At 40.3% G+C, this 27,017-nt stretch overlaps 1 protein-coding gene and 1 pseudogene across 4 annotated transcripts in view; one reads left to right on the top strand and one right to left on the bottom strand.

The window, feature by feature from the left end:
• VCL (vinculin) overlaps positions 1 to 26,744 on the bottom strand; it is a 115,664-nt gene extending 88,920 nt beyond the window's left edge. For all 4 annotated transcript variants that reach the window (XM_072823657.1, XM_072823659.1, XM_072823658.1 and 1 more), the window contains exon 1: positions 26,473 to 26,744. In XM_072823657.1, the coding sequence (XP_072679758.1) occupies positions 26,473 to 26,640 (168 nt within the window). In that variant the 5' untranslated portion in view covers positions 26,641 to 26,744. The remainder of the gene's footprint in view (positions 1 to 26,472) is intronic.
• Positions 18,461 to 19,580, top strand: LOC140632038 (non-selective voltage-gated ion channel VDAC2-like; annotated as a pseudogene).
• Positions 26,745 to 27,017: the final 273 nt, after the last annotated feature.

The raw sequence follows: 27,017 nt of genomic DNA, 5'->3' as shown, positions 1-27,017 counted from the left end.
AGATGCTTCATGTACAAGAACCTCCATTGAGGCTGGGTCTGGACTGTTCTTCCCTCACAGCCATGATATACAATGACTGACAAAGTATCAAAAAATAGTACTAACTAGGGTTGCCTGGATAACTCAGTTAAGTGACCAACTCTTGATTTCAGCCCAGGTGACCATCTCTCAGGGTCCTGGGATCCAGCCCTGCATCTGGCTTCAGCAGGGAGTCTGGGTGTCCCTCTCCCTCTGCCCCTCCCCCCACTCATGCTCTCTCACTCTCGCTCTCAAATAAAGGAATAAAATATTTTAAAATAAAAATTAAAAAGTGCCAACTAAAATAAGAAAAATAATAAAGAAAAATACGTTTAAAAAAAACATTTAATTCTACCATCTTCATATCTGCCCACATACACTCTTTACTCCATCCTAATTCCTTCTGTTTCTGCACAATTAACTCAGGAAGAACGTCATTCTTTTATTTTCATTCATTCTTCAACATACAAATTAATCCTCTATTAAAATGACTAGCTAGGCTCCTTTAAAAAAAAAAAAATCATGGATAAAATCAAGAAAAAAAGAAAGCTAACTACTGCCAAGAAAAATTAGGTCGACTCTACCACCTGTCCTATGTGGCTCATACATTATTATAAGGAAATAACACATAAGAATGTGCTTTGTACATCATCAAAGTGTTATCAAATATAGACTGTCTCTGAGCTATAAATGTTTAGTCCCTCAAAGTATCCTAAAGGCCCCACCAGCATCAAAACAGTCTCCATCTTCTTACTGCTCTCTAACCAATTCTGCTTTGCTCAAAGATTATTCCATAGAATTTAAAAGATATTTTTTGTTTTTCTGTTATAATAGCCAGAAATGCAAATACACTTTTTCCTAACAGTTTTAGTTCACAAATATGCATAATTTTAATAACAATGTAGCTTTTGCAGATAAGTCTGGGTATGTAACCACCATTTATAACTTTGTCCCTACCTGGTAGACACATTTTCAAAATGCAACCCATTTTTATGTAGGGAAAACTGGAGACCTAGTGAAAGGTTAACATTGAGCAGTGGGAAAAATACCGGGGCTTTGGAATGAGTCTCCCTCCAGCTCTGCTATTATTAATATCGTGTCCTTGGGCAAGTAACTTAATCTCTTTGAGTCTTATTCTCCTAACCAGTAAAACAGGAAAAGCATAATCTCTCTCCTGGCTAAAGAATGTGGTGCATATGCAAATTAGCTAATACATATGTATTTTCCGGGGCCTGGAAAATAGGTGCTAAATAAACACTGGTCCCTTTTTCTTTCCCTCTGCCATTGTGGTATTCATTTGTGACTTCTGTTTTCTCCTTTTTTAAAAAGTTGCGTTTGGGTTGTTTGTTTGGGTTTTTTTTTTTTTTTCACCTGAGCACATGCTGTAAGTTAGGAGCTCTTTATTACCTCATTAAATCTTTGTAACAACACTATAAGGTAGGTACCATTACAATCTCATTTTACAGAAGATGAACAGAGGCACAGAGACGTTACTTGATATGCTTAAAATTACTCTGATAACAGTGTGGACTTCAGCAGATACATGCTCTAATTCTAAACCACTGTGTGTGTGTGTGTGTGTGTGTGTGTGTGTGTGTGTTTAATGAGGGAGAGGGCTTCAATGATGAGTAATGTTTCCTACTGTTATACTGCATGATTCTATAATTCTCTGGAGCTATCAAAAGACAAGGACAAGAAAAACTTCAGGCTCACAATGGGCAACTATAAACCATCAGGCTGCAGTCTTATATCAACTCATACCCAATTGTTCTGGTTTCCCCGCCCAGAAGCTGGAAGGTTTCCACAGGTTTTCACTAGGGCTGCTGCTGCTTCAGCTCCATAACTGTTATTTGCTTAGGAACAATCAACGGTGTCAATCTGGCCTCAATTATCTTTTAAAATTGACAAATAATGTAGTCTTTTACTTTTTTTTAAAAAAAAGAATTTATCTATTTATTTATTTAGCACAGGTGAGCAGGGATAGGGGCAGAGGGGCAGAAGGGCAGAGGGGCAGAGGGAGGAGAGAATCTCAAGCAGACTCTGTGCAGAGCACAGAGCCGGATGTGAGGCTCAATCTCATAACCCTGAGATCATGACCTGAGCCAAAATCAAGAGTCAGACACCCAACCGACTGAAAAGTGCCCTGCCTTTCACTTTTTTTTTTTTTTTTAAACGACTGGTAGGTCAAATTTTGAAATAGTAACCGAATGGCAAAAGTCTTAAGTGTCTTTACTAATGTTGGGAGCCATCTTCCTTGCTAGCTGGAGATCATTCAGTCACTTTTACAGTTTAGTAATTAAATTTGGCTCCAGGCTATAAAAGACACTCTGACCCATTAAATTAGGGCCCAGAAACAAAATTACTCTATTTCTCCACTCAAGCTACAAACACATTTCTTACAAAGAGCCAGAACTGGAAATCCAATGTTTGGAAGCATTTGTGTGGCAAATGGTTAAGGCTCCAGCTTTAAAACGCCCATAGAAAAAGACTTTTTTGAAGGTACCTATACTAAATAAACCCCCAACATTTTACCTTTAGGCTTGTTTATGTTTTTACCTTTTCTTCTCAATGACTACAAATATATTTAGTGTGACTGCACAGGGGCTGAGCAAGACTCAATTCTAAACTTGCTGAAAAGTGAAATAAGAGCACAGCTACAGCACATCCAGACCAAACTGGCCAAGATGTACAGATAGAAAAAAAAAGCTGTCAAACATTCCCAGCAATACTATTTGTGTTTGTGCCTTTGGCAGATTGTATTTCATCACTACTCCTCATATAACATGAATAGATTAAACATAGACTTGGCTTAATCAGAAGACTTTTACAGGAATATTAAGTTTATTTCCTTTCGTTTCACTTGCTTATTAAAGCAAAATTATCAGTACTACAAGCCTACCTATTGAATAGTTGCCACAGACAACTAAACCTTTAAGTAATTCTGGCTCTACCATCTCAGATAACTTATTCCAGTTGGGCAAAAGAAACAGAATTAGTCAGAATTGAGAGACTTACATTATCATGGGAGTCCATTCATCTTTATTTTATTATTGGTAATGTTTTCTTTTTTAAAGATTTTATTTATTTATTGAGAGACACAGAGAGAAAGACAGAGAGAGGCGCAGAGACACACGCAGAGGGAGAAGCAGGCTCCATGCAGGGAGCCCAACATGGGACTTGATCCCAGGTCTCCAGGATCACGCCCTGGGCCGAAGGAGGCGTTAAACCGCTGAACCACCTGGGTTACCCATATTATTGTTAATGTTGTTTTAAGCAAAGTATTAAAAGTCAATGCTGGCAAAGCACCTATATGCTAAACTACAATCCTTTTATCTTCAGTCATCACTAAATACCAAGTTTGCTCCTAATGGTTCATTACAGAGCAACACAAGTCTATATTGGTTCATAATTGGAAAACTTTCCAAAATAAATTTACATGGAAGATATAACAGCAGAGAATCCCTGGAGATCAACAATGTATAAGGTTATCAGTGTGGAATTTGAAGTTAAAGCATGAATTCCCACCTTAGCATGCAAGTTTCTATAAGCCTAGTAATCAATATCCTCATTTTGGGGCACCTGGGTGGCTCAGTTGATTAAGTGTCTGCCTTCAGCTCAGGTCGTGATCCTGGGGTCCTGGTATTGAGCCGTGAATTGGGCAGAGAGGAGTCTGCTTCTTCCTCTGCAACACCCCCCACCACTGCCTTCCACTGGTGTTCCCTCTCAAATAAATGAATCAAAAAATGAATTGGAAAAAAAAAATTGTTTCTTCCTCTTCCTTTGCCCCTGTCCCTCTCTTAAAAAAAGGAAAAAAAAAAATACACACACACACACACACCTACTCATCTTAAATAATAATCACATAATCAGATGATCTTCCTTAGGACAAATTCAAGTTCTCCATATGGTATGCATGATCAATTGCGAGTTAGCTATTATATAGGTAAATTTACCATCAATTCTTCTATACAGCTGATCCCATCAAAAATATTACTCAGTGGTGCTGTATTTTCTTTTTTTTTTTCATAATAGACATAAACTAGAGATGTTGAAGGCATCTCTTATATCCTGACGTTTTTAGATTAATTTATTCTTTAAATTGTGTCCTAAGATTTCTATGTGTAAGGCAATGTGCAGGTGACACAAAGATGTAGTTAGGGAGCTTATGGCCTGGAACAGCATTAGGACCACATACATGGCTCCTGTGAATGCCAACAGGGAGGCAGAACTTAGCACTACTGGGGGTAGTGGACAGAGAGTACAACCAGCTGTTGAGATTAACGCAGCCTTCAGTATTTGAGCTGAACCTTAAAGCATGGATATAACTTCTGGAGGGAAGGTGGTATCTTAGATGGCAGGAAATGGAGTATATGCAAAAAAAAATGAACTGAGAAGGACCTGAATTTGCTTGTGAAATGCCAAGCAGTCACACTGGACTAGCACAGGTTTTGAGGGAAGGCACTATGGTGGGGTAGGACCAGCACTGGATTCTGATTTTGGCTTTTCCACTGTCAAAGGTACTTGCTCCAGATCCCCCTGTTGATCATGTCTGAGAATACATTTTCTCATTGTTAAAATGAGACAGCTGAGGGCATCTGGCTGCTCTGTTAGAAGAGCATGTAACTCCTGATCTTTGGGTCATGAGTTCCAGCCCATGGTGGGCACTGAGCTTACTTTAAAAAAAAATGAAAAAGTTGGATTAGAACATCTCAGAGGTCTATTTCCAACTTTGTAGATCTAAGACTCTGGGTCAGGGGCTGGCAAACTTTTTCTATAAAGGGCCAGACAGTAAATATATTAGGCTTTGTGGGGCATATGGCCTCTGTCACAACTTCTCAACACTGCTATAGGTTGAAAGCAGTCATAAAAAATATGTAAATGAGTGGTTAGGGCTGTTCCAATAAAATTGTATTTATGGATATTGAAACTAATTTTAGGAGCACCTGGATGGCTCAGTATCTGCCTTTGGCTCAGGTCGTGATCCCAGGGTCCTAGAATAGAATCCTGCATCAGGCTCGCCACAGGGAGCACGCTCCTCCCTTTGCCTATGTCTCTACCTTTCTCTCTGTGTCTCTCATGAATAAATAAAATCTTTTTTTTTTTAATTTTTATTTATTCATGATAGGCACACAGTGAGAGAGAGAGAGGCAGAGACACAGGCAGAGGGAGAAGCAGGCTCCATGCACCGGGAGCCCGACGTGGGATTCGATCCCGGATCTCCAGGATCACGCCCTGGGCCAAAGGCAGGCGCCAAACCGCTGCGCCACCCAGGGATCCCTTTTTTTTTTTTTTTTTTTTTTTACATAAATAAAGGGACGCCAGGAGGGCCCAGCAGTTGAGCATCTGCCTTCAGCTCATAATGTCATCCTGGTCCAGACATCGAGTCCCACATCGGGCTCCCTGCAAGGAGCCTGCCTCTCTCTCTCTCTCTGTTTCTCATGAATAAATAAATCTTTAAAAAGACAATTGGAGGAGGTACAAGCTTCTGAGCAAGAAAAGTGTTGAGATCAGAGCTGTACTTAGATTTACTATGAAAATTGGCAGTAATGGATGGGAGTGAGAGACTAGTAGGTAACTATCAAGGAGGAAAACTATTAGAGCCTAAAGTAGACTGGTAGCTGAGGAAAGAGAAGAAAAAAGACATGGAAGGAAATATCAACAGAACACTACTTGAAAAAAAAAAGAGGGAAAAATAAAAGAGAAAAAAGAAGAGGAAAGGTTTATCTGGCAAAGATAATAAAAGGGGTCAATTTCTGGACAAGAAGGGGAAAGATGGGAATTCTGCATTCCCATTCCTCAGTGCCATCAGTACATGACTACTGTAGACTAATTAAGGAATCTGCCTGTGTATGGAAACTTTAGGACAAACAGTCCAAGTCGGAACTTCTAGTTCAAAGATAGAAGTTTTCTGGTAAATTCAGGTAAAATGTGGCATTTGTGTTTTGGTGTCAGAGATGCAATAGATATGGCAGTTTTAGAGATGATGTTTATTTATTTATGGCTCCTTGTTCTCCAGGGACTTTTCTGTAGCCTTCTCAAATTAGGAAACAGTATTCATCTGGTGTATATAGATATATCATCACGGTCAGAATTTTAAAATCACTCTGCTGACTGTGATTTGGAATTTATATCTATTTCTTCGTCCTCTGATGGAGAAAAACCTGCAGTGCTGCAGTACAATGGAGTCAGCATCACATTATCTACCAAAAGCATGTAATCCCACTCTATGAAGTACTGCATGCCTTCCAAAACTTGTATGGTGAGTGAGGTCAGAGGAAAGAGGAGTACAAACATACGTGCACATAAGCAGCTCTAATTCATGATTGTACCTGATTTAAAAAAAAAAAACAAAAACAAAAACAAAAAACATAGGCAAGCCTCATGGAGAGATTAATTTCAACTGAGCAGCCTGGAAAAGGCTTCATGGAGAAAGTGACATCAACACTGGGCCCATCTTAACAAGAGAAGAGGGTGATTCTAAGCATTGAGAACAGTACAAACAGTAACAAGAATAAGATGTGGGGAAATACTGGATTAATCTTCTTTTACTTCAAAAGTGGTACATGTTCATTGCTAAGAGGGAAAACATGAATTATGGTAAGAAAAAAAGTATGTAACCTAAAATCCCACCACTCATTCCCACCACATTTTAGTGCATGCTCTTCCACATATAGGATAATACAGAATAGGATCCTATAAATATGTCCTCCTACTGCTTTTTGCCTAACATCTTAGCATAGGGATCTGTCCATGCCAGCTTAGAATACATACTGGAGTGATTAAAAATCACTTGCGTACTTGAGTTCAGGGACAAGTATAACCCTTTCCTCAGAGATCCCACTTCAATTCTATCTCTTTCTGTTTTCTTCCACGATTTCTATATAGGTAGATCCACTCTACTAGCCACTGTATTTAATATTTCTTTCTTCCATATAAAATCAAAAAGGTATGGGTATGACTTATTTCATAAAATAATTAGTAATTTTTTAAAAGATTTTATTGGGGATCCCTGGGTGGCGCAGCAGTTTAGCGCCTGCCTTTGGCCCAGGGCACGATCCTGGAGACCCGGGATCGAATCCCACGTCGGGCTCCCAGTGCATGGAGCCTGCTTCTCCCTCTGCCTATGTCTCTGCCTCTCTCTCTCACTGTGTGCCTATCATAAATAAAATTTAAAAAAAAAATTTAAAAAAAATATTTTTTAAAAAAATAAATAAATAAATAAATAAAGATTTTATTTATTCATTCATGAGAGACAGACAGAGAGAGAGAGAGAGGGAGAGGGAGAGGGAGAGGGAGAGGCAGAGACACAGGCAGAGGGAGTTGAAGGCTCCCTGCAGGGAGCCCGATGCAGGACTCAATCCCCGGATGCTGGGATCACGAACTGGGCTGAAAGCAGATGCTCAACCACTGAGCCACCCAGGTATCCCTAATTAGTAATTTTTAAAGTCATTTTGTTTTACTGGTGCATTTCTGAAACTGAGAATACTGTGAATCCAAACGTAAATAAAGAGGCAAAACTAGAGTTTGCCCCTCTTCCTCTACTTGCACTCCTCCAACACTTAAAGGCAGCCTTTACTATCTCTCGGAAAGATGGCGCTGCAACAATGTGTGCCTCATTCTCCAATCTATCTTCCTCACCACTACCAGGGTTATCTTTTCCAAACCCCAAACTCTCCATGTTATACCTCAGTTTAAAATCCTTCCAGGGATCCCTGGGTGGCGCAGCGGTTTGGCGCCTGCCTTTGGCCCAGGGCGCGATCCTGGAGACCCGGGATCGAATCCCACATCGGGCTCCCGGTGCATGGAGCCTGCTTCTCCCTCTGCCTGTGTCTCTGCCTCTCTCTCTCTCTCTCTCTCTCTCTGTGACTATCATAAAATAAATTTAAAAAAAAAAATTTTTTTTTAATTAAAAATAAAAATAAATAAAATCCTTCCATCACTGGGGCACCTGGGTGGTTCAGTCGGTAAAGTGGCCAGCTCTTGATTTTGGCTCAAGTCATGATCTCAGGGTCATGGGATTGGGCCCCACCTCAAGCTCCGTTCTGGGTGTGGAGCCCACTTAAGATTCTCTCTTTCCCTCACCCTCTGCCCCCCCTTCCCTCTCTAAATAATTAATTAAATAATTAAATAAAATCCTTCCATTGACTAACATCTAGTGCTTGGAATGGTCTCTTTCTAGAAACTAGCCTATAAATATACTTGCACAGGCATAAAACTACTTAACTGTGTCATTCATTGCCACAGTCAGAAATAACAAAAGATCACAAATAACCAAAGGTCCTTCCATAAGGATCTAGTTACATAAATTATGTCACAATCATCAATGGATTATTACATAACTGTCAAAAGACTCAATATATATTGATAAGAAATGTTCTTCAAAGTATGTTAAGTGAAAAAAATCGAGGAACAGGACAATATGATAGGTCACCATTTGTATAAAAGGGGAAAACATATTGCCTGCATATGCATAAACCATCTCTAGAAGCATACCCAAGCCATTGAGTTTCTTATGTTCACTGGTTTCCTACTAAAACTGTGGCTGGAGTTCAACGGTGGGAGAGAGATTATTTACTAAATCCCTTGCCAAACCTTTTAAATTTTGAACCAGGTGGGGCATCTGGGTGGCTGAGTCAGTAAAGCATATGCCTTTGGCTCAGGTCATGATCCCAGGGTCCTAGAATTGAGCCTCACATCAGGCTCCCTGCCTCTCCCTCTCCCTCTGCCTCTCCCCTCCCCACTCATCACTTGCTCGCTCGCTCTCAAATCAATATATATGAAATCTTTTTTAAAATATTTTGAACCAGGGCAGCCCCAGTGGCTTAGCAGTTTAGCACCGCCGTAAGCCCGGGGTATGATCCTGGAGACCCGGGATTGAGTCCCACATCGGGCTCCCCACATGGAGCCTGCTTCTGCCTCTGCCTCTGTCTCTGCCTCTCTCTCTGTGGGTCTCTCATGAATGAATAAAATCTTAAAAAAAAAAATTTAAATAAATACATAAATAAAATAAAATAAAATAAAATATAAAATAAAATATTTTGAACCATAGAACGCCTGGGTGGCTCAGGGGTTGAGCAGATATCTGCCTCTGGCTCAGGGAGTGATCTTTGGGTCCTGGGATTGAGCCTCGCATCAGGCTTCCTGCTTCTCCTTCTCCCTCTCCCCTCCCTATTCATCACTTGCTTTCTTGCTCTCAAATTAATAAATATAAAATCCTTTTAAAAATGTTTTGAACCATGGGACACCTGGGTGGCTCAGGGGTTGAGCATCTGCCTTTGGCTCAGGGAGTGATCCCGGAGTCCTAGGATCAAGTCCCACATCTGCTTTGTGATAAATACTGGGTACACAGGGACACCTGGGTGGCTCAGTGGTTGAGTGTCTGTCTTTTGGCTCAGGGCATGATCCCTGGGTCCTGGGATTGAGTCCTGTATCAGGCTCCCTGCAAGGAGTCTTCTTTTCCCTCTGCCTATGTCTCTGCCTGTCTCTGTATGTCTCTCATGAATAAATAAATAAAATATTTAAAAAAAATTTTTTTGAACCAGGTGAATTTTTTACTTATTCAAAAATTAAAGTTGGGTTGTTTGTTTGGAGTTTTGGTTTTTGTTTTTTGTTTTTTTTTTTAATTATTCATTAATACCTAAGTCCCTTCCCAAACTAGCAAAATCTACGTTACTAGTTTCATTACTAAAGCTGCTCCACTCCCTAACTGTTCATTCATACTCTGTATCTTTGCATTTGCCCTGCACAAAAGCTTTCACATTTTTCTCTGGCTGGCAAACTGCTTCATGCTTCAATACTGGCTCTCTAAGACAGAATGAATTTCCCCTCCAGTCTTCCTGCCATATTGTGCAAAAGAGCCTTTGGTCTGATTTGATTACGTGTTTGCTCTTTGCAATCAGAGGCTAAGTTCATAGTCTTACCTGACTGAGTCCATGAGAAGATTCTACTCCTCAGGGACAAAGTCCAGACCTCAGAAGGCAATACAAGAGTGAGGAAATAGCATCATTATTCACAGTAGACATAAGAAAGGAACTGAAGAGTCTCTTAATGGATGAATGGATAAGCAAAATGCAATACGTACAATGGAATATTATTTAGCCTTAGAAAGGAAATTCTGACATAAGCTACAACATGGGTGAACCTTGAAAGATATTAAGCTAAGTAAAATAAACCAGTCATAAAAGGACAAATACTGCATGATTCTACTTATAGGAGTTACCTAGAGAAGTCAAACTCAAAATTATAGAAATAGAGTTGTAGTCAGGGACTCAGGGGAGTGAAAAATGAGAAGTTAGGATTTAATGGATACAGAGTTTCAGCTGGGGGCAATGAAAAGGTTCTAAAGGCAGAAGGTGGTAATGATGACACAACAATACTTCATGACACAATACTTCATGACAGAACTGTACACTTAAAAATAGTTAAAATGGTAACTTCTACATTATGTATCATTTTACTGCAATAAAAAAAAATTAAAGAAGGGGCTCCTGGATGGCTCAGTCAGTTAAGCATCTGAATTCGTCTCAGGTAGTAATCTCTGAGTCCTAGGATCAAACCCTGTGTCCGGCTCCATGCTCAGTGGGGAGTCGACTTATCTCTCTGCCTCTCTGCTGGTGCACTCTCTTTCTCAAATAAATAAAATCTTTTTTAAAAATTAAAGAAAAAAAAAGAAAATAATCAGAGACTTCTACAATCTCAAGACAGCAATATTATCTTGGCATTTCTTTAGATTTCAAAAGTACCTTTCTATTCTCATCCTGGTATTAGCTATTATAGTTTCTACACTCCAACATATTTTTTATCAAACCAAAAAAAAAAAAAGAGAGAGAGAGAGAGAATACAATCTTTTTTAAAAGGTCTGATGAGGGGCACCTGGGTGGCTCAGTGGTTTGAGTATCTGCCTTCGGCTCAGGTGGTGATCCCAGGTCCTGGGATAGAGTCCCGCATCAGGCTCCCCACAGGGAACCTGCTTCTCCCTCTGCCTATGTCTCTGCCTCTCTCTCCATGTCTCTCATGAATAAATAATCTTTAAAAAGTCTGGTGAAAGAACAAGAGACTATCAAAACTGCAAGCAGATTTTGAAAAAGATATAAACAGTTCTAGAAGTAAAAAATATTATCATTTATTTTATTTTTTTTAAATACTGTCATTTAAATTAAAAACTCAGTAGATGGACTAAATGACATACTAGACACAGCTGCTTAAGAATTAGCACACTGGATGGGCAGAATAAATTACCAAATGAAAAATATAAACTGGGGATCCCTGGGTGGCTCAGCAGTTTAGCGCCACCTTCAGCCCAGGGCATGATCCTGGAGACCCTGGATCAAGTCCCACGTCGGGCTCCCTGCATGGAGCCTGCTTCTCCCTCTGCCTGTGTCTCTGCGTCTCTCGTGAATAAATAAATAAAATATTTTTTTTAAAAAAAGAAAAATATAAACTGTGAAGGGTTATGATGGACAGAGTGAGAAAGTACATTTTTCTCACCAGAGTTTCCAAGGGAAAGAATAAAATGAGGGAAAAGATTAAAATTCAAAGAGATTATTTTTGAATTAAAAAATTCAAAGTGTAAGAATTCTCTAGGATTGATAACAGAAATCAATCCTCAAAAATCAGGGAGCCAAAAAAAAAAAAAACCCAGGAAAGATAATAAACAAGGTCTTAAAACCCCCAGGGAGAAAATCATAATGTATAGCAAAACAATAATTAAATCAATGGCTGATTTGAATGCAGAAACACTGGAATAATATTTTCGAAGTGCTGGAAAAAAATTACTATCAGCCCTGATTTGTTTCTCTAATGAAATTATCTTCCAAAAAAGAAGACAAAGAAAGGTATTTTAAACAAATAAAAATTTAGAGTGTATACTACCCAAAGACCCCATTAAAGATATTCATGTAGGGTGGACTACAGGAAGTAGAGAGATCTATTCATCATTTTTCTTATATCACGAAGAAAATCATAAATGTGAGTAAATGGGGAAAAAAAGCAACAGTGTAAGACAACAATAGTATCTAATTTATGGGGTGAAAAAAGAAGACAGAAACAAAATCTTAGACAACCATATATAAATGGACAATGGAACTAGAGGTATTTTACAATCTTCCTTTACTCAGGAAGACAGTAAAAATGCCAACTAATTTAAGACTTTGAAGTTAACCATACATGTTAAAAATTTTCCAGAAAACCACTTGTTAAGACTAAAAATAATAGGTATACCTTCCAAACTAGTAGTGTGACCCTCGTGTTCATCTCTTTACTCTCATGTTGATAGGATATTTGAAATTCTAGCCCTCCTTTCAGACATGAGATACTAAGCCCCCTTAGTATATAGCACAGTATGTAGTCATTACATATTTGTTACATTAGTTTGGCTGTTCCAGAATTAAATGAATTCTATTTCACAAATGGATTATACTTCTCAACTCTACCTGGAAGGCTGATTCCATCTTATTATTTTAGTGAGTGGATGACTATCCCTTCAAGTTTTTCTTTTTTTAGAAAATAAGACAATCAAGGCTTGGGGTAAAACATCAAATCCTAAGTCCCTTTTCTTATTTCTAAACTTGGGGGGAAGCTATATATATACTTATATATGCTTTTCCCTTTATTATTGCACCAAAGGAGATATCAATCAAAAATTCATATGTTTGATTTTAATCATGGGAAAATGGCAGTCTAAAGCTCATGCACCTAAACTGTGAGTGATATTTTCCCCACAGTTGGTAAAACTGTATATTCCACAACATATGGAATTCTACTGAAAGCTTTCACTGGCACTTTGCCTTGCTAAGCAAAAGTTAGAAGTTATGCTAAGACATTTAAAAAAAAAAAAAACGAACACTGCCTTTTCATTAGACTAACATTTAAAATATGACTTAAATACCATGGAAAATATATTAATATATCTAACAGTCACTGAGCTCTCAACTACATGTCAGGCATAGTTCTAACCATTTTTATGAACTCATTAATACTCACAAAAATACATGATGAGTCAGGTATTATTGTGGTTAGCTTTGCTTTACAGAGGAGGACCATGAGAAAGAGATTAAATAATTTCTCCAATTTACATACCTCAAATGTGTCAATAGTGGGATTTGAACCCAAGGGGTTTAGCTCTGGAGACTTTACTACTACTACTACTACTACTACTACTACTACTACTACTACTGCCCCCCAAGATCCTTGTCATGTTTGTATGCTGATTTACCTTGTATCTATATCTAAAGTCTGACTTCGGTATTTGCTAACTCATACTAGATGCATTATGCCATAGCTGTCTGTTCTGTTTATTTGCAAAGGATTAAAACCAATAGAGAATTTCAAATCCATGATATATTTTTATTTACACTTACAAATTCTGCATATTCCTGTGTTAGTAAGATTATTCTCATCTGTACTCTAGGACTTCATGCCTGAAATTTATTCATTCAAGAAATAGGAATTGGATGGTCCTACTACATGAAATGCCTTGTACTAAGCAACAATTTACAGCTACTTTCCTAATTGGCAGTTAAATTTCACCAAGATTCACCCACAGCATGATATATATTTTTCCAAAGAAGCATAAAAAAGTTTTGGTAGGGAAGCAGTAAATGCTCTTCCCATTCATTCACTCAACAAATGTTTTTCAAGATTCTACTACGTGCCAAAAAGCACTATGATGGGTGCTTAAAATTCAGTGGCAAACACAGCAGAACCAATATTTGCCCCTTAGGGCTTTAGCGGGGAAAAAGATGTTAAACAAGTAATTATCATACAAATAATTACTTATAACTGTGATAAGCAAAAGAAGGGAAAAAATATACTAATCATATGATAGGCAGACCTAAACTTAGTTTTAGAGATAAAGTCAGGGAAAGTGTTCCTAAAACATTGACATTTAAAATGGAAGTTGAGGACTAGTAGAAATTACCCAAATAAAGAAGTACTGAAGAGTAGTTCAGGCAGAGGAATAGCACTGCATTATAGAGGAAATGAAAACCCAGTGCCTAGAGTACCACATGAAGATGGCAGCTGAGGCCAATGCTCAAAGGTCTTTTTCCTCACTATGAGGCCCACCACCTGCTCATTCTGCTGCTGGCCCACTCTAATTTTCTCCATGGCTCCAAAGAATAAAGTATTCCCAGTACTAGTGCACAACCTTATAAAATGAATAACTTAAATTCTGCAAACAACTTCACTGGTGGAGTGGATGTGAATAAGATAAATCTTTTATAAGTTATAAATTTCAGGGGCACCTGAGTGGCCCAGCAGTTGAGCGCCTGCCTTTGGCTCAGGGAGTGATCCCAGATTCCCAAGTTCGAGTCCCACATCGGGCTCCTTGCATGGAGCCTGCTTCTCCCTCTGCCTGTGTCTCTGCCTCTCTCTCTCTCTCTGTGTCTCATGAATAAATAATCTTTAAAAAAAATTATAAATTTCATCTGTATTTTAACAACTTGAGGCCAGAGAAGTGTAGGATAAGAAATTTAAGTGTTAGTAGTCTCAATCTTTTTCTATGTAAGAATTATATTCTCATCCATATATCCTTATCTACTTTAATTGTATGAATAAAAACATGTTGTCTGCCTTAGAGATAAAAGATGAGCCATTCAGGATCCCTGGCTGGTGCAGCGGTTTGGCGCCTGCCCTTGGCCCAGGGCGCGATCCTGGAGACCCGGAATTGAATCCCACGTCGGGCTCCCGGTGCATGGAGCCTGCTTCTCCCTCTGCCTGTGTCTCTGCCTCTCTCTCTCTCTCTCTCTCTCTCTCTGTGTGTGTGTGACTATCATAAATAAATAAATAATTAAATAATTTAAAAAAAAAAAAAAGATGAGCCATTCTTCAGAGATGGATTAGAGAAAAAAAGAAGGCTTGAAATATAGGGAGCTAGATAATAGAGGTCCCTAACCTCCCAACTCTAAGAACACAGGTGCTATTTCTCTTCCTTCACAGAAAGCTTACTTGTGGGAATAAGTTAAACTTATTTCAAAAGAAGGAATCACTTTTACTTGGATTGTAGCCAGCTGCGATGATATTCAGCCACTTTTCTCTTAAAAGTCACTCAACTGGAAATCTTATCAGTGGGAAATTCTCTAAGGGCCAAAGACTCTCTATTTTCTGCACCTTAACAATATTTGTAAAACATTTTTAGTTCTAAGATTCACTACCTCTCATCCTCTGTACACACATATATCCCACATTCCTACCAATCCAATGAGGTGACTTCTAATAGAAGTGACATAAAATTTTTTGGACTCTGAAAGTCCAAATATGTAACAACACAATATAATGTCATTTATGAATCTTTGTTTCTCTCTGTGACTACATAGCCATTTGTAATAGCAACATGGGAGGGCAGGAAAAGAGAATCACCATGCCTTCCAAAGGAGGCAAGAGCTAGTGAACTATCCTCATCAGAATGACGAGCTGAGATAGCAAGTATCAAAGCACAACACGCTTATGGAAGGAATACCATGAGCAAGGGACCTCCCAGTCCCAGGAACAGTACCAAAAGTATCAAGATTATAGCCCAGTCCTTCCCCTCCAGAAATCAACAGTGTAAAAGGGAGAGACCCCAATGAAATGGGAAAAGGAGGGGAAAGAAAAAACACAAATCAATCATCAAAGACTGATGATCCAACAGAGGAGGACACGAAAATCTACCAAGGTACTGGAAAGAAGGCAACAAATCCCCAACTTCCTATGTCTAATTATCCAAGTCTCCTTTTATCTATTACTCTATCATACTCTACCTATCTCTTTGCACACATAATGCACATACCTAAACAGATTTAATCAGACTAAAGCCCCCAAATCTTTAATAAGCATGTAAAGATTAGAAGTTCTAATCTAACCTAGATTAGATTAGGACCTCGTCCATTATCTTGAAGTCATGTCATTCCAACAAGTACATCATGACTTCTTAAACTGCACATGACAAAATCTTGTAATATTGTATCAGCTGGTCTCCTCACTTTCTTTGCAAATTCTTTTTTTTTTTTTTTCTTTGCAAAATTTTAAACAGGAAAGTGAGTTAAAGGGTTTGGGAGTTTCTTAAATGGTCAAAAAGGATAAGAACTGGTGTATCTATATACATATTATTTAGTTTCCATTTATATCTAGGGAAATACAAAATTGGAGTAGAGAAATAAAAAAAAGAAAGACAAATTAAGTTCAAATAGACTAAAAAAGGCTGAGAAAACTGAGAGAAGACTGTGACTAAATACAGATTTTCTAAACTTCAACAATAAAAATGTAACACTTTTATGACAAGAAAAATTTTGTTCTTTTGTAAGACTATGAAGGCTCAGCATAACTATATTCAATATTATTCATACTGTTATTTGAAGGATATAATACATTAAATATGAAAAAATACAAATGAACAAAAATTCCCTAGCTACACATTAATCTCAACCTCCTTCTCTAATAAATTACCAAGAAAAAATGGAAGTGGGAGGAGGCGCCTAAGTTTGGCATTGGCTCCTGATTTTGGAGGATGGTCATGATCTCAGGGTCGTGGGATGATCTCTAAAGTGATGATCTCAAGGTCATGGGATCAAGCCCTGCAAAGGGCTCCATGCTCAGCAGGGAGCTGCTTGAGGATTCTCTCTCCGCCTCCTTCTGTATCCCCATCTCAAATAAATAAACCGTTTTTATGTTTTTTTTAATAAACCGTTTTTAAAAGAAAAAACAAATAAGACAGTCTTCCCCTCCATAACCATTCCCAATGAAAACTATTTAAGTACTAAAATGGCTAAAAAAGACAGAGAAGCAGCCACCTCGATCATTCAAAACTTCTGTTACCTGAACTTAATTCTGTGGGCCAATATGCCAAACACCTAATTGCAAGAATTCTACAGTTCCGATTACAACGTATAAGAAGACAGATAAAAGCCTCCAATGGGAGACCCTACCTCCAATACATCAACTTTTTTCTCCGGGTGTTTCAGAGCCTTATTACATATTCAAACTTTACTCCTTAAGCCTCTCTTTGAGGTATTTATACTACTACAGCACTGAAGGCTGCTGAAGCTTTAAAAAGTCAAGGCTGAAATTTATGTTTTCTCCTTTTAGTCCTGTCTATAAGAGAAGGTGTAAGGGCAGATCTGCCCAAAAACAACATGAGGTGATTGAATGACCCTTCCTCAGCAAGAATACTGAGCGTAGATAGCATTATTCTAGAAAGAAACGCTGCTGTGATACCAACTAATCTCCGACATTTGCTCATTAAGGACTGCTACTTCTTTGATACTGCTCTAATGCTGGCTTATTAGGTAAAAATACACCCACTGTCATGACCATGACAAGGTTCAACAAAAAGACTGGGCCAGATAAGTGAAAAGGCAAAAAAGAGGCAGTTCAACTTTGTGATAATCTTTTTCTCCTGCCATATGGTTCAAGGAAGTGAAGATCTGTTAATAAGGAATTCATGACTCAGAGTATCATACTGATACTAACTGTAACCAGCAGGACTCCAAATAATGTATCAACACCTGGTCTAAATTGTTAAACTTTAAAAAGACACTTCTAATTTTAAAAGAATGCAAGATCCCAATGCCTCTTTCAGATAGGAACATATTCTCACATTATGAATTTAGTAAGTGGCCTGTGTAGTTGAAATAGCTCTGAAACAGAGATCCACAACCCAAAATAGCCTGAACACTTTTGTTATCTCAACCAATGGGCAGTTAGCCATTCATTCCTTCCTCTTAGTATATATTCTACTTGTTTCAGACAAAGCCCACAATAAACTCAATGAGAATATTCAAATTCAGCTATATCAGATGTTTAAAAGCTGAGAATGAATATTCATTGACAAAATTTCTATTACAATATTTTGCACATAAAAAGTAAATACTACATATAATGTTCATTTAGTAAAATATATATATTTGTACATGTATGGTCACAGCCTGACACTGGAAATAAAGTAATTAATCCAACAGATGTGATCCCTGCCACTGAGAAACCCACAATCTAGTGGAGAAAACAAACACTGATCAAGTATGGTGAATGTCTCAGGACCGTATATACATGCTATGCTGAACTGCAGTAAAAGATAAGGAATAATAAGACTCTCTCAGTTGTGATACATATAAAGCATAAGTATTTTATCGGTATATAAATAACTAGTAATTAAATAAGTATATAAAATGACCAAACTCCTTTTTTAACAAATATATAAGAAATAAATATTGAAAACCAATTAAGTCCCATCCCCATAAAAGCAGTTCCCTTAATGCTGCCCTTACTCGTGGACTATAACAGAAGGAGCCAACTTAAGATACTGTGTTTAATAGCTCAAGACTTCCTTTTACACAATCACTTTTATCTTGTCCACTTAGAGTTACACTGGTGTTATTTATAAAACCCTTAAGAAAAGCTCAACTTTGCCCACAGATCACTTCTTCCTGTGGCCTCGCCATGGCGCTCTACAGACAGAGCTGCAGGGCCAATGTGTATTCCTCCATCTATGCTGACCTTGACAAAGCTGCCAGAGATATTTTCAACAAAGGATATGGTTTGGGGTTGGTGAAACTGGATGTGAAAACAAAGTTATGCAGTGGTTGTGGAAATCTCAACGTCGGGTTCATCTAATACAGATACTGGTAAAGTTGCTGGAACCGTGGAGACCAAATATAAATGGTGGAACCATGGAGACCAAATATAAATGGTGTGGGTACGACTTTCACAGAAACAGAACACTGATAACACTCTGGGAACAGAAATCACAATTGAAGACCAGATTAGCCAAGATTTGAAACTGACATTTGATACCACATTTTCACCAAACATGGAAAAGAATAGTAAAATCAAGTCTTCTTATAAGAGGGAGTGTATAAACTTTGGTTGTGATGTTGACTTTGATTTTGCTGGACCTGCAATCTATGGTTCAGTCGTCTTTGGTTATGAGGGCTGGCTTGCTGGCTACCAGATGACTTTTGACAGTGCCAATCAAAGCTGACAAGAAATAACCTTGCAGGGGATGGCTGTGTGGCTCAGTGGTTTAGTGCCTGGGCGTGATCCTGGAGTCCCAGGATCGAGTCCCACATCAGGCTCCTTGCATGGAGCCTGCTTCTCCCTCTGCCTGTGTCTCTGCCTCTCTCTCTCTCTCTCTCTCTCTCTCTGTGTCTATCATGAATAAATAAAATCTTAAAAAAAAGAAAAGAAAAATCTAGTGAACTCTGGATATTATTAAAAAAAAAAAAAAAGAAAAGAAAGAAATAACCTTGCAGTGGGCTACAGGACTGGGGACTTCCAACTAGACATTCATGTCACTGATAAGCCAGAATTTGGAGGATCAATTTATCAGAAAATATGTGAAGATCTTGACACTTCAGTAAACCTTGCTTGGACATCAGGTACCATATGCACTCTCTTTGCCACTGCAACCAAATACCAGTTGGATCCCACTGCTTCCATTTCTGCAAAAGTCAATAACTCTAGTTTAACTGGAGTGGGCTACACTCAGACTCTGAGGCCTGGTGTCAAGCTTACACTGTCTGTTCTGGTAGACAAGAAAAGCATTAATGCTGGAGGCCACAAACGGGCTTGCCCTAGAAGTGGAGGCTTAATCCAGCTGAAAGAAACCTCTGGGAATGGATATCAGAAGATTTGGCCTTAATATATTTCCAGTGTGACCAGCAGGCTTTTTTCCCACCCAAGAAGGTAATCAAAACAAAGGATGATCTAAACAAGAGCTATATTTTAAATATTTAGACAGTTACTTGTTAGCTGGTTTCTAGTTGAACTGGTTATCTAGTTACCAATACTGCAGTCCTGCAGTCACCTATACATTATTTAATATATATAACTGTTAAATGCACTACCCACCAATAATGAAATAGACCTTGATGAAAACTGTGAAGAATAAAAAGAAAAATTCACTTTTGAATGTGTAGATATATAAACAAATATTTTTTTAAAGATTTTATTTACTTGAGAGGGAGAGAGAGAGAGAGAGAGAGAGAGAGATGGTGTGTGGGGCTTGATCCCAGGAGACCAGGATCATGACCTGAGCAGAAGCCAGAATGCTTAAACAACTGAGCCACCCAGGTGCCCCTTAAACAAATATTTAAACTGGGGCTCTACTAAAATTAAAAACATAGTTGTAGAAACATTATAATCTTCAAAATTCTTCTGTTCTCTCAATCGCATGAGTAAATGTTAAGTATTATTGGAGCAAAGTTCACAATCTGACCCATTCATTTATCTCTTTTGATCCAAAGTTTTTCATTTTTCAAATGAAACTTCATGATTGCCTTAAATACTATGTAAATACAGAAATCCTATAAAAGTACTTTAAATACTATTAGTTCTAACAGGCTTTCAAGCTGAGCAGCCATATATACTGTAAAAAGCCTTTATTTGTTTTGCAGACATAAATACTTCTATGTTGATCTGTAACTACTCTTATTTTTTTCCTAAAGAAATGCCGCAAAATTGAATGTTGCTGTGAAACAGAACCCTACCTTCACATCATTCCTTTCATATAGGCCCTTTGTGCAGGCCATATCAAAGCCAGGCTTTAAACAGATAATCTTGCCAGGCTCAGGACACATGGAAACTCTATGACTAAAGGCATTCTTGTTGCTTCAGATTCTAGGTGGAAAATGTCCACTGATATTTAACAACCTTGCTCTAAGTGGACACAGAATAGTGCAGTAGAGAAAGCAAAGGATACAGAGTAAGAAAAACTGTTTGGGTTCAAGCTCTACTACTAACTAACTGTGCCACTGTCAGCAGATTAATTTCACTGATCTACAGTATACTCATCTGTAAAACTGGGACCATCAAAGTATCTACCTTAAGGGATTACCATGATATTGTATATGAAAGTATTTTATTGGGCAGCCCGGGTGGCTCAGCGGTTTAGCACTGCCTTCAGCCCAGGGTGTGATCCTGGAGACCCAGGATCGAGTCCCACGTCAGGTTCCCTGCATGGAGACTGCTTCTCCCTCTGCCTGTGTCTCTGCCTCTCTCTCTCTCTCTCCCTCCTCTCTCTCTCTCTCTCTCTCTGTGTCTCATGAATAAATAAATAAAATCTTTTAAAAACAAGTATTTTATTAACTATAAAGGATGAGACAACTGTTCTTATTATTCACTTTATTAATTTCTTCCTTAATGTAGGAGTTACATGCTCATTTTAAAATTGGAAAATACAAGAAAATATTAAAAAGAAAAAATTCACCCACAGGCCTATCACCATTGTTTTCATTGTATTTAATTATTTCTTGAGATTGTTTTTTTCGAAGTTATCTCTACAGGCAACATGGAGCTCAAACTCAAGAACCCTGAGATCAAGAGTCACATGCTCTTTCAACTGGGCTAGCCAAGCACCCCTGTTGTTATTGATTTTACGTGAAATAAATCTAACATCAACCAAAAAAAGAAAAAGTTAAAGCAAAAATAATTTCAGATGCTAATATTGATCATTTGCAAATGACAAAACCACTGATCTCTTTTTAAGAGCAGAACAGTCTTTCCCATCTATCAGGTTAAAGTAAAGACAAAGCCGCTATTTGTACCAGAGCTGGTTTCAAGAGGGTATGATATATGGGTGAGGCTCATAAAAGTCAAGGCCACAAAAACTCCCAAAATAAATATTTCATGAGCCCAAGGAGTGGTTACAACACATGCCCTCAGACGCAATGAGGAAGGCAAAGAGTCTGAAACCCCATTAATAAAACTATCACAACTGCAGGGTCACAGAGACCAACAGATTGTCATGGGCCACTTCAACAGAAAAAAAGAAAAATTTATATACCATGCTACAAGACAGTCTAAGACTTCTGACTTTTTCACACTGCTCCCAGCATCCCACCCTTGGAACTTCTTACCTCTCCTCTATTTTTCCTTTCCCACCCTTCTTTCTCTTAGACCCTCTTTCTTGTTTTATTATCGCATTAGAATCACTGTTTCAAATGGCCTTATTCCATACAATGGAATATTATTCAGCAGCAAAAAGGAATGAAGTTCTGATACAAACAAACTATGGACGAACCTTGAAAACATTATGCAAAATGAAAGAAGTCAGATACAAAAGACCACATATGTTATGATTCCATTAACACAAAATGTCCAGAATAGGCAAATCCATAGACACAGAAACTAGACTGGTGGTTGCCTAGGACTGGGAAGGTGGGGGACCAGGAGAGAATGAGTAACTGCTAATGGGTACAAGGTTTCTTCTTGAGGGGACATGGATTTCTTAAAATTAGATTGTAGTGATGGTTACACAACTCTGTTAATATATTACAAAAACAACTGTATACTTTACATGGGGGAATTGTATGGTATGTGAATTAAGTCTCAACAAAACTGTTTTTAAAAAATGGTCTTGTCCAGGATCCCGAGTTGAACAAAGGACATGTAAATAAATATTCCCATCCTACCCCTCCCTGAGCGTGTAATAAAAGTGATGACTCAGTTGTGATAAGGTATGTATATTAAGTGACCAGACTACATTTGTTAAACAAATATACATGAAATTACAAATCCAAATGAGTCTTGCCCCTCCATATGCAGTCAACTTAATGATGCCCTAAGTCAAAACTTGGTCCTCAGATTCTCAATAATTCTATGCCTTTGTTTGAGTAGATCTTTCCACTTGTAATGCCTTTCTTACCACATCTTTAAATCAAATCCCACCTGTCTCAAATGTTACATCCTCCAGGAAGCCTTCTGGATTCTCCCATCAAAAGTAACCTCACCTTCCTCTGAACTTCCAGAGTATTTCACTGCCTTAGAGTCACTTAGCACTCTCAGTCCAGTAACTTATTCTGCCTAGAATCATACTTACTGCTCTGACCTTAAAAGGGGGTCTCAATAAATACCTATTTGATAAATGAATGACTATGCTTAACAATTGAGAATTTCACCTTTCTCTGGTAAACTTTAATTTTGGAATTATACAAAGATCACTTAGACTCAAGAATGGTACATAAAATAGGAGGGCCTGGAATGCAGCCATGTTACACAACACTACCTAAGAATGTATTCTGGAGTCTTAGATTAAAATTAGTTATAAAAATAATAAATATGCAAATATGTAGGAATAAAAATGTAACTTCCCAAGGCAACTGAAAGAAACCCGAATTATATAAGTTCTATAATATTTGTTCAAAAATCAGTTTCATTATTTTACAATAACACCACATATTTTTTCCTAACAAAACCTGGAAAGTCTATTATCAAGTTCTACTAACTCTTCTACTATATTTCTAATTAATTCCTTCTCCATTTTCCCTGCCGCACCCAAAGTCCAGAGCTTCATTATCTTCATGACCAACCATTTTTTTTAAGATTTTATTTATTCATGAGAGACAACAGAGAGAGAGAAAGGCAGAGACACAGGCAGAGGGAGAAGCAGGCTCCACGCAGGGAACCCAACATGGGACTCGATACCGGGACTCCAGGATCACGCCCTGGACCGAAGGCAGGCGCCAAACCACTGAACCACCCAGGGATCCCATGACCAACCATTTTAAAAGGTCTCCCAATTTATCCTTCTTCCCGTAGTTTCTTCTTTCCCTCAGCAATACTTATTGGGCCATCCTGTGTGCCCAGGGTAGGTACTGGGGAGCACATAAAGAAATATCAAATGAAGCCTGTCCTCCAGATACAACCTAGTTGGGAATTTGACACATGTACATAATCCAGCAGAATAGTCAGTAGTACATATATAACGGCCACAACTGGCATTGAGAATTCCAAGCTGTAGGTAGGTCCTCTGGCCTCCAGAGAACACAATCTATCCAGTCTCCCTCCCACAGTCTTTGTTCATCTTATTAGATAAGGCCTCTGTTAAACTGTCCATATGTCATATGCTGACTTCGTCTCTAATTTCTCTCCAACTGACTTTCTGAGCTAGTCCAGACAATATGCTTGTTGTAACCTGGAAATGACTTACCAGTACCATTGTTCATTATTGACTATCAGCACCATCTTCCCAACTTTCTCTCTGCTAATTCAGATCTACCACCAATCCCAAGTCCCTTTTTTGGTATGTACTGGGATGTAACTATATGTAATTTTTTTTTTCCAGCTCCTGACTAGCCTTACTTTTTTTGTATTTGTCTCACAATGTCTTTGCAGTGTTTCCTAATAAAGCATATATCACAACCACCTATGGAGCTTTTTAAAAATACAAAGGCCAGGCTGCCTGGTGGCTCAGCGGTTTAGCGCCGCCTTCAGTCCAGGGCCTGATCCTAGAGACCCAGGATCAAGTCCCACGTCAGGCTCCCTGCATGGAGCCTGCTTCTCCCTCTGCCTGTGTCTCTGCCTCTCTCTCTCTCTCTCTCTCTCTGTCTCTCATGAATAAATAAAATATTTTAAAAAATAGAATAAAAATACAAAGGCCTTGGGACACCTGGGTGGCTCAGTGGCTGAGTGTCTGCCTCTGGCTCAAGTCATGATCCTAAGGGCCTGGGATCCAGGCTCCCTGCAAGGAGCCTGCTTCTCCCTCTAAGTCTCTGCCTCTTTGTGTCTCCCATGAATAAATAAGTAAAATCTTTAAAAAATACAAATACAAAGGCCTTGAGCTCCTCAGTTAAGTCTGAGATGGGAGTTGGACATCTTTATTACTAAGAAGCCCCACCAGTGATTCTGATACACACCTCAACGTGAGAACCACTGATTTATTACAATGCTCCCTACGCAACATTCAATTCTTATTAATTCATGCAATGACGCTCATAAATAACTTTTCTCTAAATAGCCTAACCAGATATCAACCCCTAGACTAAACTAGCTCTGTTCCAAGAGCAACATGTGGTTTTAAGATTTCATTTCCTGAAGTACTCCATGGAGGGACACTATTACCCTGTCTCTTTACATTGTTTCCTATTTGTTGAAAAATGGAGCCCTGGAATGCAGCCATGCTAGACAACACTACATAAGAATGTACTCTGGAGTCTTAGATTAAAATTAGTTATAAAAAGAACAAGAACAATGTAGAACTAGATATTCTGAATGAATACAGTGTTCCTACTGAATAGATACTTTCTTAATCTATACAGAAGGAAGAAGGGGAATTTGGTCAGTAGAGCCCCCCCCCCCCCCCCCCCCGCCCCCTGCCCATGTTCCTAATTATCAGTCTCTCCAACTGCCCCAGAAGGGCCCCCAAAGGCTGAGGAAGACTTTCAAGCAGCTAAGGTGCCCCTGGAGTGTATTTAGGGCTCTGATCAGATAAGTAACCCAAGCCCCACCCAGACCCACAGCTTGCCTCCCAACCTGCCAACTCCCCTGACAACACACTATTTACACGGCTCGCTGGGGGAGCAGCATGAACTTTTTCCAAAGTTGTCCCTCACAAGCAGCAGCGGTCTGAGTCACCCACCCAGAGTGGGAAAGAAAGTGTGATATTAGTCAGGGGAGTGTTAGGAGCCTGGTCACGGCGCCTCTTCTTCCACTTGGGGAGGGAGCTCCGCCTCCCCTAGGAACCACCTAAGTTATTAGTCACAGCTGTGCGCTCCAGGGGTCTGCAGGCCACTCAGCCACCCACGAAAGTTGTGGGCTGGGGAGGAGACGCCCCGTCCTTCTCTCCGGCAGGGGCCGCAGATCCCAGAGTCCACAGGCCTCTCCCAGCACTCCATCTTGCTTCCTGCCAGGAGGAGGGGCCGAGGAGGAGGGCCCCCGAGGCTGGAAAGGCCCCAGGGGGAGGACGCCGTTTGACAGCAGGTAAAGCCAGGTGGAAATCTCCACGGGAGGGCAGAAAAATGAAAGGCGGCTGGGTGAAACGAAAGAGGAAAGAGGGCTTAGGTCATGAATTATTGCATAAAGAAATATATAGAAATTAGCCGGGGGGCGGGGAGGGTGAGAGTGCCAGAGGTGTGAGCAGAAGTGGAAATGCCTAGGAAAGGGAGGAGGAGACTGGGAGACGAGTGGCCAGGAAGACAAGTGGACAAAAGAGCCAGACTCCGGAGCGCGGGGGAAGGGTGGTGCGTGCGGCGGGTCTCAGGGCGAGGGACCGAGGTATTAGAAAGGTGAACAACGCGGCTCAAAGAATCCCTGGAAGGAAAGGCGGGGAATCCGTAGCAGAGCGCGCCAGCCTCTAGGCCAGACCCGGGAGGCCTAAACGGGTTCAGAGCAAGGCTGTCAACGTGAGGGGCGACGGCCGGCTGGGTGAAAGGGGCCATCAGACACCCTAACAACTCACATTTACTGAGCGCCTACCATGGGTCGTACGCTGCGCTGGGCACTTTACAAATACCACCTCGCTGAATCTTCACAATACACCCGCAAGGCAGGCATTATTACGACTGCCCCCATTTTACAGATTGAAGAAACTGAGGCACCCCGAAGCTTGGGGGCTCGCTCAAGGTCACAGAGCAGAGGAGTCGGGATTCGAACCCATGGCCACCTGGCTCCGGAGCCCACGCGCAAAGCCACAGGCAGCGAGCCGGCGAAGGGGAGCCACTGGGACGTCTCCTGACCCCGCTCCCACCCCAGGCCCAGCGCGCTCACCCGGACAAGGTTGCTGACGGCCGCCTGCACGGCGGCCACGGGCGCGGTGAGGTCAGGGATGGCTTTGCCGTCCACCTCGCCTTCCTCGTGCATGATCACCAGGTGCGAGATCTGCTGCGCCACCGGCTCCAAGATGCTCTCGATCGTGCGCGTATGAAACACCGGCATCGCGGCGGCGAGCGGGGCGGCGGACCGCGGGCTACAGAGAACTGGGAACGGCGGGGCCGGGGACCCGCGGGAAGACCGACTGCGAGCAGCAACTACGGAGTCCGGGCTTCCCTCGGCGTAACCAGCCCCGCGGGCGCCCCGCCCCCTCGCGTCGCCGCACCCAATGGCAGCACCGCTCAGACCCGGGCCGCCGCTTCTATTGGCCCCGCGTCGAGATGCTCCGCCCCCGCCCCCGCGCCGCCCAGACCCCGCCCCGCCCCCATTCCCAAGGGAGGGGCCTGGGATTGGGGCTGCGCCGCAGGGATTGCGACCGGATTCCGGAGCCCTAACGCGGGGCGCTCCTTATAAGGGCATGGTGGGAGCGGAGCGAGCGGTGG

This window comes from Canis lupus, chromosome 4, assembly GCF_048164855.1.
Source record: "Canis lupus baileyi chromosome 4, mCanLup2.hap1, whole genome shotgun sequence".
Lineage (NCBI taxonomy): Eukaryota > Metazoa > Chordata > Mammalia > Carnivora > Canidae > Canis > Canis lupus.
Note: the sequence above shows the minus strand (reverse complement) of the source record. Positions and strands in the feature narration are given on the sequence as shown.